The following is a 14,209-nucleotide window of genomic DNA, read 5'->3' as shown; positions in this document are numbered from 1 at the left end:
CCTGTGTAACTCCAACCAAATCAGAAGCTGGAGCTTTTACCGTCTCGACTTGTGCTGTTTTTGTATTCTAGCTAACTCTCAGCAGCTAGCTCCATCATTTCCCTCAACACAACCTGTTTCCCCTGTGTGCAGTGCGGCGACTTTCATCAACTAACACACGCACTGTGGCTCACTTAACTCCATCCTAACACAACAGGCATGCTCAGTACCTTGGACCAATTTATTTCGCCCAGGTTGCGCTTTTCATAGAAAACAAAAAACCTGGCTCAGCCTCGGCGAAACAGTGGCTGTTGGTGATCCGCTCTCTCATTAGTATTCCTTCTGCTCGGCCATGTCCTGGCTGCTACAATCAGCTGACTCCATAGTCACCTGACGTTAGCGAGACAGTATATTTTCCACCCGTATTTCGACACACCTCCACTTCCTGCAACGCGGATCGTCCACAAGACGTGCCTGAAATCCTGTGCTGTGATTGGTACAAATTCACATCATTGCTGCGCGAAATAATGCGCCACTGTGAACTATTAACCAATCCTCAGCAACGGAGGCGGGGTTTGTCAGAATACAGGTAGAAGAGAAAAGCGTAAAAAGTTTTTAGGGGGGGTAAAGAGGAATTAGTAAATGGAATTAGTAAAGTATTCATTTATGGGTTTTCTTTTGGCTTGGTACTAATGTGTTCCTGCTGTCAGTATCATTTGTAGTTATGAGCTTTGGGTCAAGTCCAATCAGCTTTGATGGTTCTAGCATAAATGTTACTTTAGGCTAATATCACACTTGCAAGTTGTGATATAAATATATTGCTATTACTATAACCTTCATTTCCAGTCAATTACGTTTAAAGCATAAAGCATAAGAAGAGTTAGAAGAGAAGTAGTAAACTGGCCCCATACACAAAATATGCCATAATTTAAAGCTCAATAGCATTTGAAGGGAATGATGTACAGTCACACAATCAACTGTAAAGTGTTCATCTAGGTGTCAGCTATGACGCACACCTTTTAGATTTTTGATATTTGACCCTACAATTCATGAACCAAAAAAACCTTCACGAATGCATAAAGGAGATCAAAATGACCCGTACTGGACTGAATAGTTTTCTTTAAAAAATAGATGTCTAAATATATATATATATATATATATATATATATATATATATATATATATATATATATATATATATATATATGTATGTATGTATATATATATATGTATGTATGTATGTATGTATGTATGTATGTATGTACCCCACCTTGTGGGTAAATATAATACAAATTAAAAAATCTAAAAGGTGTGCGTTATACCTGACACCTAGATGAACACTTTATAGTTGGTTGTGTGACGGTACATCATTCCCTTAAAATGCTATTGAGCTTTAAATCATTGTATATTTTGTATATGAGCCCATTCTGCAGTGAAATTCGTGTCTAATTTACATATATATATATATATATATATATATATAGAGAGAGAGAGAGAGAGAGAGAGAGAGAGAGAGAGAGAGAGAGAGAGAGAGAGAGAGAGAAAGAGAGAGAGAGAGAGAAAATATATTATTTATTTCTTTGTTTCACAATGCCTTTTCAATGCAAGGCACATAACCTTCATAAGGTTAATGGACAGATTAGTCTTAAATAATCAACTGTAACTGTCAATCTTGTTACTTTTTTATGATTAACACAGGGTGGGGGTGGCAGGGGGGTGGCAGGGGGGTGGCAGCTGATCAGCGGCCTAGAGCATTTGATAGAAGGAATCAATTTTGTTTTGCTTAAAAAACAAAATTCATCAGTACAGGGTTAATGATTTGTTACATGTTCCTGAGGCATGACAAGGAATAATTTGAATAGGAGATGCCATACAATGGGTTTAAGACAACAATCATCTTTCTAGTAAAGCTATTATCTCTATTTTAAGATCATTCATATTTGATATTTTCACACGAAGTTGCCTTGAGTTCCATGAGTTCTTGTCAAAACAAGACGTTATAATCCAGGCAAAGTACTGGTGCAACATGCAGTAGAGTCAACCCTCTGAAATAGCAACTCAACAAAATCTAAGGACTTAAGGACTCATTATGATAGTTATGATAATCAGGATTAGCACGTTTGCCTCACACCTCCAGGGTCGGGGGTTCGATTGCCCTGTGTGTGCGGAGTTTGCATGTTCTCCCCGTGCTGTGGGGGTTTCCTCCAGTTTCCTCCCCCAGTCCAAAGACATGCATGGTAGGCTGGTTGGCGTGTCTAAAGTGTCCGTAGTGTATGAATGGGTGTGTGAATGTGTATGTGATTGTGACATGCAATGGACTGGCACCCTGTCCAGGGTGTACCCCGCCTTGTGCCCGATGCTCCCTGGGATAGGCTCCAGGTTCCCCCGTGACCCTGAAGGAAGGATAATAGAAGATGGATGTATGGATGGATGGATGAAAACCAGGGTTAATTCAACAAAATCCTATTAATCCATTTTGCATCTTGGTATTTCTCAGCTCCACCGCTCCTGTTAATTTGCATTATTTCTGCATTATCTGTTACTTAGTCATCATGTGTAAATCCAAAAATAAACCTGCTGCTTACACTTCGTGGGTTAGTCTGACACAGAATACAAGTAAGGAAGGGAGTGGTGCTTATGAGGGTGGTGAGAAGTTTCAGCTGGAAGAGTTCATAGTATACTGTGGTTTATCAACAGCAGCTTATTTATGTGACTAGTCATATGATCCTAACGCTAGTTTATTTCAGTAGTATTTCAACAAAGAGAGAAGCAGCTTATGTACCAGTAAAAGCATCTTAAAATGTAAAAGCATATTATTTCCATTTACATTTATTCATTTAGCAGATGCTTTTATCCAAAGCGACTTACAAATGAGGAAATACAAGCAATATTTAACCCTCCTATTGCATGTTATGGTTCAATTTGACAAATTTACATATTTGAGATGTCTGAAATAATGGTTTCTCTTTGAAATTCTTTGACTTTTCCTCATTTAGGGTCATGAACTTGTACGGAAATATGTCTTCTTAAAGGTTTACTGTTTTAAGCTGTTCTTCGCTGTTTTTTGTGTGTATTTAAACTGTGGAAGTCATTGTGACCCATAACATAATGGATATAACTTTTCCCCCCAACATAATAGGAGGGTTAAAACTGTTTTGTAACATTTTACTGTTCCAAACCTGAGGAAACAATAAGCTGAAAGTAAAACATTGGAGTGAAAAAACTCGAGTGGCCTGCACAGAACCTTGACCTCAACTCCACTGAACACCTTTGGGATGAATTGCAATGCCAACTGCACCAACATCAGTGCCTGACCTCACTAATGGGCAGAATGAGCAAAAGTTCATACAGCCACACTCCAAAATCTAGTGGAAAGCCTTCCCAGAAGAGTGGACATTACTATAACAGCAAAGAGGGGCTAAATCTGAAATAGGATGTTCAGAAAGCATGGGTACGAGTGTGATGGTCAGATGTCCAAATACCTTTGGCCATATAATATACTTACCAGTGTGGAAAGCCAAGAGGCAAAGGAAATGGAGAAGGACTATTTGAAGCTTTGACTTCAAGTTTTTGTTAACTGGTGTCATTTGTGTAACTGTTACTGACTTCATTGTGAAACATGAAACAGAAAATAAGTGATAAGTTGGACCACTCAGTGGTGACACTTTACTATTAGGGCAACGAATAATAAACTTATTATTTCATTAAACCTTAATGCATCTGGAAATAATGAAGCATGCACTAACGGCCAATTGAAACTTATACTGTATGTATAACCATTAATAATGGTAGTAGTTGTGACATCCTGGAAATAATCTAGGTTAACTCAATTTATAAGCTATTAATTTGACACCTTTTTAAATACTTGATTCTAAACTAAACTAAACCCTAACACAGGATATATTATAACTAAAATGAAATATACACCTTGTTAAATTTTTCACCTGTGGCATGAACTTAAAATTTATAATACAGTGTTCTGAAATCATGTCTATGCACATCTCTAAGTGAGGCCTACTTTTATTAGCATAGTTACATTTAAAATCCTAATTATATTACAGGTGTTATAATATATAACAAAATATTAAGTGTATTATATGTTCTTTTACAAAGCATATGTGGTAAAATCAGCCATTTCATGTAAATGGTACAGAAATGCCTTCCCAATGTGTAGACTCAGACACTGTTTGGAGATGGGTAGTAGGCTATTTTTTTGTTTGTTTCTTTTGTTATTGTTTTTTCATTGCAATTTTTGATGATCACATGATCTCAAAGCAACTTGTTAGCGGGATTGGCTTTCCGTTGTGTGTGTTTTTTTTTAAATGCCCAGCCCCAAGAGTGTTCATACAAAGTGTAGCACCTGAGTTTACTTAAAGTGAACATCAAACCACCTTTCAAGAGGTATTACTATTTATTGCAAGTTATTATGTCAAAAGTGCAATAAGTGAAAAAGCAAAACATTTTAGTAATCTATATTTAATCCAATCCACTAATCATAGCATAGCAAGATGGAAAATCATAACTGTATTACACATATAATGCAAAAGCTTAACTCTGTTTCAGTATACAGTATATGTTCTTTCACAAAGAATCTGTGGCAAAATGAAGCATAAGACATAAATGGTGCAGGAATTGCTCTTTTACTTCACCACACATGCAAACCATCCAGGTGCGCACACTCAGACAGCCACACTGTTTGGGATTCTGTCTGGAGACAGGTAGTAGTATGGGAGGTTCCTCCCCTCATTGCGATTTTTGATGGCATTGCTTAGCTCATCCAGCTTTTTCCGGAAATTCTCCATGGCTTTCTTCACCGGTTTGTCAATGAAGTGTTCATCTGGATACATGCCTAAGAACAACTAGAAAGAGAAGTACACACCAGTGTCAATAAAACTGTATTACAGCAGTAAATGTGGAGTGGAAGCTTTTTTTTTTGTAGGTCTCACTTCATTCTCCTGGAATTGACTAAGAGCCCACACTGCTCCAAGATGCCAGCAGGAGCGACCACGGTCAGGCAGACTATTCACGATGAATGATACATCCACCTGGCCCTTCTTCGTAGGCGGGGGCTTCCTCATAGTGGGCGGAGAGTTCGGGATCCATGAACACCAGTCATACTGAAATTGTTATAAAATTTGGTTAAGAATTTTGCATTGCAATATTATGTTTATGTTGTTTATTACATTTTTTATAACCAGTGTTTTGATGTATCATTGTGTCTATATTAGTTCATGATGACCCTTGATACAGAGAAATGCTACCTGTCCAAAGTTGACGGCTGCATGATGCGCAGAAGCTGTGAAGATTATAACAGTCAGGTAATCCACCAGCTGCTCTCGCTTCTGCAATGACTTCGGAAACCCTAAAAGCAATCACAAGCGTGTGTGAATCAAATGTTCTCAGACACGATTGATCACTTATTTCAGACACAGAATATAGTTTATTGTTTCATTTGTGAAGATTTTTGTGGTTTAAGTGGTTGTAACTTGGAGGAAGTTCTTGCATGATGAAACTCAGGAAACTTCTTAGAAGCTCCTTTCGAAAGATATCTGACATCATGACAAGCATAAGTAAGTTGTCATTTTTTATTTTACGCATTGTATAGGTATGCTTCTGTTACCATCGCATTGTACATTATTTCAATGCTTACATAAATAAAACATGTCCAGATGAATAAAACATCAGGGTCAGGGCCATAGTTATAAGAAATTTGTATTTGTAAAGAAGAATATTCAAGAACGTGGCAATATAATACAGTGAAAAGCTTGTTCTCACCACAATGATCAAAATCCTGCATTCCAAAGCTGCAGACATCTTTGACGAATGCCTGTATCTCCTCATCCTCCAGCAGGGTTTTGTCACAATCATAGTATATGTGCACCACTTCCTCCACAAAACTACCAAGAGCCACAAAAAATGAGTTTGTCATCCAAAGTTTTATAAAACATTTTTTTTATATATAGAGGAGTAGATTCTCACTGCATATTAATTCTTTTACTAACTGAAAATGTTAGTGGATTTAGATTTATATTCTATGAACTTCCCAGATTACCTTTTGATTATCTCCCAACATCTGAGGCCATCGTCTCTGTAGTAGTAGTAGGGTATCTCCTCCTTGCTGTCCATGCCTCGGGCCTTTATGGACTCCGGAAAGGACATGGACTTATAGGTGAAAGTCTTCATGGCTTTCTGCACTAGCTCTACATGGCCACCACCACCTGTGCCATTAGCCTGCAGTATGCCCACACACAAACACACACACACACACACACACACACACACACACACACACACACATTTAATGTCAATGTGGTTCCTTAAGATGACACAGGTCCAGAATCAATTGTGTTTGGTATGGTGTAAAAGTGTGGTATGTGTACAGGGTAAACATACCTTGTCAAACAGTCCACATTCGCAGATAAGTTGCTCGCGTGCTTTCGTATTGATGGCAATTGTGTAACGAACATGTGGCACAAGCAACTGAAAATGTAAAACATATCTTCTAAAAAATGTCTTAAAGAACTTTGCATAATTTATGTATTCTGATAAGGCTATTTCACGCTTGGCTGACATACACTGATCAGCCATAACATTAAAGCCACCTGCTTAATATTGCGTAGGTCTCCCTTGTCCCACCAAAACTGACCCGTTTAGGCTCAGACTGCACAAGACCTCTGATGGTGTGCTGTGGTATCTGGCACTAAGATGTTAGCAGCAGATCCTTTAAGTCCTTTAAGTTGCGAGGTGGGGCCTCCATGGATCAGACTTGTTTGTTCAGCACATCCCACAGATGCTCAATCAGATCGAGATCTGGGGAATCTGGGGGCCAGAATCCCCAGAAGTCAACACCTTGAACTCTTTATCATGTTCCCCAAACGAAACAATTTCTGCTGAAAGAGGCCACTCCCATTACGGAACACTGTTGCCATGATGAAGTATACTTGGTCTGCAACAATGTTTAGGTAGGTGGTACGTGTCAAAGTAACATCCTCATGAATGCCAGGACCCAAGGTTTCCCAGCAGAACATTGCCCAGAGCATCAAATTTCCTCTGCCGGCTTGCCTCATTTATATAGTGAATCCTGGTGCTATCTCTTCCACAGGTAAGCGATACACGCACCCAGTCATCCACATGATGTAAAAGGAAAGCATAATTCATCAAACCAAGCCACCTTCTTCCACTGCTCCATGGTCCAGTTCTGATGCTCAAATGCCAACTGTAGGTGCATTCAGAGGTGGACAGGGGTCAGCATGGGCACTCTAACCGGTCTGTAGCTACACAGCCCCATATGCAGCAAGCTGTGATCCACTGTGTGTTCTGACACCTTTCTGTCATAACCAGTATTAACTTCAGTAATCTCTGCTACCGTAGCTCTTCTGTGGGATCGGACCAGATGGGCTAGCCTTTGCTCCCCATGCACATCATTGTGACTTGGGCGTACATCTCGCTGTCACCGGTTCACCGGTTGTCCTTCTTTGGACCACTTTTGGTAAGTACTAACTCCTGCATACTGGGAACACCCCACAAGACCTGCTGTTTTGGAGATGCTCTGACACAGTCGTCAGGCCATCAACAATTTGACCATTGTCAGAGTCATTCAGATCCTTACACTTGCCTACTTTTCCTGCTTCCTATTCATCAACTGCAAGAACTGACTGTTTACTTGCTGCCTAATATATCCCACCCCTCGACAGGTGCCATGGTAATGAGATAATCAATGTTATTCACTTCACCTGTCAGTGGTTTTAATGTTATGTATGGCTGATCAGTGTATGTATTAGTTTTGCCTCAATAATGCATGACATACAAAGTGTAAAACTGGCACACCTTGTACACTGGATGAACAGCAGGCAACTGTCGGTACATAGCAATGCCAAAAACCTCTGTTATCAGATGGGTCCTCAGGAGGTGTGTCACTGTCTGGTGCACATGAAAGTCTGAAGATTTCACCCAGATCTTGGCCAGCAGCCAGTCATACTCAGCATCACTAGGCAAAAAGATTGGGCTGTCTTCCCCTGGGGTTTGACTCAGCTTTTAAAACATATAGACACATGTTATTGCCATGTCGTCACAATCTGCAAATTTAAATGACAATACCAGCAGGAATACATCTTAAACATAACTATGGTACCTTTTTTTTTTTTTTTTTTTTACAATTCAGGTTGTGTTCAATACATTAAAAAAAAAAAAATTCAGCCATTGAAAAGGCCGCAATAGTTTGGATTTTGTGGTTGTGGGTGTGGTCTGGATATTCAATATTATGTATTCAGTATTCCAAAATCATCCAAAAAATCCAGGAAGTGTTTCTGTATCATACTTTTTATTATTATTATTATTTATTCATTAACTGTTAATTTATCCTGGTTGTGGTGGATCAGGAGCCTATTCTGGGAACACTGAATGCAAGACGAGAATACAACCATCACAGGGCATAACACATTCACACTGAGGGACAATTTAGAGTGTCTAATCCACCTACTGAAAAGTCTTTCAGACATGGGAGGCAACCAGAGTAATCCTGGGTGTCACGATCTCGCCAGCAGAGGGCGCTGCGGCGGCGACATGCACGAGCGGCTGGAGAGCATGTGCAAGTGCTTGAAGTGCGGACGTTAAGACTGTGTTTACAATATGCACTATGACATATGCACTTGTTTTGGTTCCTGTCCTGTCCCTGCCCGGTTCAATTATTGGCAGAGGTGCGTTAAATGGAGTGTTTCGAGCCTGAGTTAAACGAGTGTTTCATGTCATAGTTGTGTTCTAAGTGCAATGCTTTATTCCTAGTTAAAGGATGTGTTTAAGTTTCATGTCCTTTGCTTAAGTCTAAATAAAGATGTCACCCCTGCGCTTACTTCCCGTTTTGAGTCCTGTTTCGTAACACAGGATGTTTTAAAAAAAAATCTTTTCGTGTTGTGACATTGTTTTAGGTGCCTTGAAGAATGTTCCTTGTGTGAACACTAAAACTTTTTTCATCTTACTTTGCTAAAAATTTAACAGTGGTTAATTATACATTGATTATTTTTTAATCCTGCATCTAAGTATATTTTTAGACTGCACCGAAATAACATTTATAATGGAATTGATATGTGGTTGTAAAAGACATTGAGATTTGCAGCTACTATAGAAAGTACCGCTATATACCTGTATGGCAATTGGCAAAATTTTGTTTTGCTTGTTCTTGTACATCAAGCAAATGGGTGCAGCTAAATACTGCAGGGTGCAAGGATCTGTAGCATTGGGGGTGATGTCATCCATGATCTCATAATCCGCTATGAACAAGTTTCCACCCTGCAAACCACAAAGTGTCAGGACAAATCAAATCAAGTGGCTTTATTGTCATTTCAACCATATACAGCTGGTGCTATATAAAACAACAAAGGACTACAAGAGACGACAAAGAACTAAATAAGACCTACACATTTCTACATAAAGTTCTCATGCAAATGTTTGCAAACAGCACAAGATAGTACTTTAAGTACTAAAACAGGGCAGTAGGCACAGTATAAGTGCCAACCAGTACACAGTTCTAGTGTGGAAGTGACGGATATAAAAAGTTGTGCAAAGAGACTCAATGGTTAGTTACCTTTAGCTCATCTTCTAGAGTGAGATCTCTTTCCAAGCAGTCTTGCACCATTTCATGGGTGACTGGAAACTTGTCAGGTATTTTTGTACACTTCTGGATCATGACAGGATTACAGCCATTTAAGAACTGATATCCAAACATAAAGTCTTCTTTCCAGTGCTGCATCACATACTCTGTCCAAAAGAAAACATGAGCAAAGTCATAATATGTCAAACAGATTGTTTTCCATATCTCATGCTCATGATAACTCACAAATACTCAGTGATTATCTTAATGTACTAAAATTGACATCATAAATTTACATACACCTTGCAGAATCTATTAAATGTCATTTATTTATTTATTTTTAGATTTATTTTATTTAGCAGTAAATTGTTATTATTTTGTCTTCTGGAAAACAATATATTATGTAGCTTCTGAAGAGCAGTACTAAATAATAATAAAAAAAGATCTATAAACAAAATAATAACAATTACACCGATCATCCTGTTCAAAAGTGAATGTTTGCAGCCTTTGTAATAGTTGTGTACGAGTCCCTCAGTTCTCCTCAGTGGGAAAAGATGGATGAACATCATATAGCTGCTGTTGGAATGGGGTCAAATATGCAGAAGATGCTGGAAAAGCAAAGAATGTGCAGGACCTGGAGGGTTTTTTTAAGAACAGTGGGCAGTTAACATTTACAGCATTTGGCAGATGCCCTTATCCAAAGCGATTTACATTGAAGTAGATGAAAGTTAAGGGCATTGCTCAAGAACCCAACAGTGGTAACTTGCTGGTGCTGTGGTTTGAACTCATGACATTCTGATCAGTAACTCCACATCTAAACCACTGGGCTAGCACTGCCCTAACCTCTATTAGTTTATCTGCAATCTGCTAGCTATGCGCTATCAGTTTAACTACTTAGGACAATCAAGGGGCTCATAAACAACTATCACAAAACACAAAAACAGTCATTGATCATCCAGGTAACTACACACAGTATAAAGAATCAAGTGTATGTACATTTTTGTACTGATTCATTTGTGTAAATTCAGTTATTATTGTGTTTGTGTACTATATGTAAACATCTGTTATGTGAAATCACTCATTCAGGGCAGAACTAAATAAAAAAAACAAAATGCAATTTTTTTAGGATCCCTAAAAATTATTATTACTTTTTATTTAATATGAACATTTTGCAGATTCTGCAAGACATCTGTAAACTTGTGACCTCAACTGTATGTAGAAATAACTTATTATGTACTATGTATTGTTTCTAATAAGTCTTAATATTGGATGTGGATGAAAACAGTGTAAATATTCAGACAAAAGAACCTGATATTGTGTTCTTGATCCTCATGAATATCCGCTCGAAATCTGCTAAATCTCCCCAAGAGGACTGGAACATGTGCATAAACTGGTTAACACAGAGGTTCTCTATCCTAAAAGAAGAAGAATAGATGCTTTTATTATTATTGCATAATATCTGTAATGCTGAATGTAGTATCGATGGTGTAACAAGAACATCCTGGTCATTAACGTTTGTTTGCTTATCTTTCTGGTTGCTTAATCTAAATGATCAAGCATAGAGTAAGATTATGACTACAGAGAGAAAACTGCTCAATGTACCACATAACCACTTTGTGGGAGTCTAGCTGCAAGCTAGAGTTTTCAGTAGTAAATGATTTATACATACAAATGCTTCATATGTGCTTGCGCTGTACAGGAAACTACTCTCATGTACAATTACACTGATGTTTTAAATATTGGGTTTTAAAGAAATGTATTAATCACTGATTAATATCAGATTCCTGAAACGTTTATAAGAAATATATACATTTTATTAGAATCTATTGTGTTTTTAAGAACCTTAGATAAGTTAAGAAGCTTCCGGTTCTAAAAGACCTGGCAGGGTCATTTTCAGAGTATATATGAAGAGAAAAATAAAGATAGTGTGAAGGTAAAATGTACAGAATGAGTCTGGCAAACAACTGCATGTCCTAGGCACACATGTGTTTGACAGTATACTGTATGTATTCAGGAGTCTGGCTCCAAAAATGACATGCAAATGTTCCTTAGAAGAGTACAATGACTGACTGTTGAAGAATCCAGGAATGTTATACCAGTGGGTGTAGGTCAGTTTGTAACTGTGAATAACTAGGAATTGTACCACAAAACTCACGCTTTACTGTAGTTGAGGGCGAAATCCACACCTTTCTCACTGTCAAACTGGATGTCTCGAGGTAGCTCTTTATGGGTGTTTGCATCGATGCTCATGGGAAAGCCAGGATGCCACTCCTTCCATCTACAATAACGGTATTAACAATTATCTGCACTTAAACAATGAAAAAATAAATGAGAGAAGAAAAAAAAACAAGCCAACATACATTTCCTAGTGCAAATGAGGGTAATGTACACATATGAAATGGTTCACACACTGTAAGACATGGAAATTCAGTCCCTGTTTAATCTGCTACATTTTATTCTTAATTTGATAGAGCTGGGAAAAACAAGCCATACATGAAGGCAGACAAAAAGGAAACAACCTATTTTGCTCAGACTGTTTGTAGAGTATATAATAGCTTAAGATTTTAATTTCTTGTAAACCTGAAAGTCTTCTGTCTGTTTTCTAGCTCCTTGCGTCTGTGTTGTTTTGCCAGTCTGGTTTTGTCATGCTGAGGGAGACGAGCTGCAATTCACACATAGAGAAAGCATGAAACACTTTTTTTTTTTTTTTGTCTGACTCTGTAAGGACAACTCTTTAGAGCAATCGAATCATAGAGATTTAGCAAGCCACATGTATGTAAGATACAACAAAAGGATCCCACCTCTGCCATCTCGAAGTATTATCTCTTTATCGTCCACTACCCAGCGAAAACAGGGGAACTCAATGTAATCTCCAGTGGGTGTCTTGACTGTAATGTATTTACAATACCAGTCATCATGCATCCAGTACTTTTTCTTCTCAATCTTCAGGAGCTCTATGTCACCAAGGTCCTCTGACACTTTAATGTCATATGAGTCCACCTGGAATTAGACAAACTGGGCGTCAACTGGCAGGGTAATAAGATAAGAAAAATGTTATGTGTTTATTTTCGTAACAAACCAAATTGGCCCATTATAAGCCATCGTAGCAGACAGGGCGCAACTCCTAAAATAAACAAGCTCATTCTTGTGATGTGAACATAGTGTGAGAAGAAGAGTCAGAAGCTTCACTGTGTCTCAAAAAACTATTTTCCTCCATTCACAGTTAATCTGACTTTCTCTAATTACAATCTGACTGGCATGCTTAAAGTACTCCACTTTTGCATTCATATTTTCTTGCATCTTTTTCATTTTGTCTATTTTGCTTTTGTCTAGTTTCGAGTCCATTTGCATGCATTTTTCAGGATTGCTATGTCTTTGTTATGTCTTTTTATTATTCTATTCTCTTCCTGACCCTTCTTTACTTTTCATACCGATTGGTACTAACTAGCAACTTCTCCAAAGTTTTTTTGCAATTGCTGAAAAAAATTGATGATAGACAGACATCTTACCGCTCCTCGTTCAAAGTCATTATATAGTGCTTTATCCAAAAGTGTTCTCTCACTGCAGCGCTCTGTCCCCACCAGGGTTAGGTAGATGTAGTCGTCAGTGCCAGCAAACCACTGGGATCCTGTCGCTACAGTCACGGTGTACGAAGGCATCCTGATCAAACGTGTGGACAAGATTCTGTGTCTTCACAGTGAAACCTCTGAGGTCTTTCAGTGAAACCATTTCCCCTGTTCTATTTCACACACATAAAACTGTGCGCACGCATACACTCAAACATACGTCGCTGATCTACTGAGATAAGACATGCAAATGCTTGAAGGCATCAGTAGACCATGTTCCACCCATAACTTTAGTCATGTGAAATACCAAAGCATGTTTCTACTATTAATCTAGAAAAAATGTTTGATATAATACGAGGCATTCCTATTTCTCCATTGAAGAAGTAATTGTTTAATAATGAACAACCACTAAAGCACTGTTGAGTCAGAATGACGAGAAACCTTTTTAACTGTCAGAAAAGGAAACCACATAGGTATTTTCATTTTGGAATGACAGACAGAACAGATCTTAGCAGATGATACAAAATGTACCTATATACTATCTTTCTGCCATTTATTTACTGTGCTGCATGATGTGGAAAGCATTCAACATAAACCACAAACAGTATTTTGTATATACCATATTTACCAGTCAAATGAGACACTACTTCATTCAGTAGCACCATACAAGACCAGAGAGGAAAATGCAAATCAAGTAATGATAGTATTTTGGCTTGTTTCATTAGAACATGATGTCCCTGAGGTGAAGGTTTAATAAATATCATTGCATTATAAAGATGGATGTTTAATAATTTGGTCAGACAAAAGCTCATTTCACATCAACAGTCTTTTATCTGGCTGTATTCTTGTTCCATACTTAACCAGACAGACACACAATCTTGCAAGTATATGATGGTATGGCTAATATAATGAATGTAGTATTCTAGTATGCTGAACAGTAGCAGCATAGTCTCCTCACTGAGGCCGGCTTATATAAATTTCAACAAGTTTGTATGAGATGCCGTCACATGTATTGGGGATGCCGTCCGCACGAGCTTCAGCTGGGTTCTTCCGGATTCTTCCAACCTCCCAAAAACAT

The 14,209-nt window shown here is 38.2% G+C and overlaps 2 protein-coding genes across 5 annotated transcripts in view; both read right to left on the bottom strand.

The window, feature by feature from the left end:
- The window catches only part of washc2c (WASH complex subunit 2C), a 19,460-nt gene extending 19,084 nt beyond the window's left edge, over positions 1 to 376 (bottom strand). For all 4 annotated transcript variants that reach the window (XM_017464034.3, XM_053679658.1, XM_017464035.3 and 1 more), the window contains exon 1: positions 210 to 376. The gene's annotated coding sequence lies outside the window, so the exon portion shown is untranslated. The remainder of the gene's footprint in view (positions 1 to 209) is intronic.
- Positions 377 to 4,371: 3,995 nt separating this feature from the next.
- On the bottom strand, positions 4,372 to 13,479 carry alox5a (arachidonate 5-lipoxygenase a). The gene is made up of 14 exons (XM_017464987.3): positions 13,075 to 13,479; positions 12,367 to 12,565; positions 12,146 to 12,227; positions 11,721 to 11,843; positions 10,874 to 10,980; positions 9,560 to 9,732; positions 9,118 to 9,264; positions 7,807 to 8,010; positions 6,373 to 6,459; positions 6,032 to 6,210; positions 5,755 to 5,876; positions 5,241 to 5,341; positions 4,926 to 5,096; positions 4,372 to 4,838 (listed from the first exon to the last, which is right to left on the bottom strand). Exons 1-14 carry the CDS (start codon positions 13,222 to 13,224, stop codon positions 4,659 to 4,661), a joined length of 2,025 nt encoding a protein of 674 aa, XP_017320476.1. The 5' UTR covers positions 13,225 to 13,479; the 3' UTR covers positions 4,372 to 4,658.
- Between the last annotated feature and the right edge of the window lie 730 nt (positions 13,480 to 14,209).

The sequence above is a fragment of the Ictalurus punctatus genome, chromosome 3 (assembly GCF_001660625.3).
Source record: "Ictalurus punctatus breed USDA103 chromosome 3, Coco_2.0, whole genome shotgun sequence".
Classification (NCBI taxonomy): domain Eukaryota; kingdom Metazoa; phylum Chordata; class Actinopteri; order Siluriformes; family Ictaluridae; genus Ictalurus; species Ictalurus punctatus.
Note: the sequence above shows the minus strand (reverse complement) of the source record. Positions and strands in the feature narration are given on the sequence as shown.

Excerpts from the sequence above, each read along its gene's own strand:
- alox5a (XM_017464987.3), bottom strand. The coding sequence starts at position 13,224 with ATGCCTTCGTACACCGTGACTGTAGCGACAGGATCCCAGTGGTTTGCT. Across the intron at positions 10,981-11,720 it reads GCCCTCAACTACAGTAAAGC|GATAGAGAACCTCTGTGTTA; the intron begins GTGAGTTTTGTG and ends TTCTTCTTTTAG. Across the intron at positions 4,839-4,925 it reads GTCAATTCCAGGAGAATGAA|TTGTTCTTAGGCATGTATCC; the intron begins GTGAGACCTACA and ends TTCTCTTTCTAG.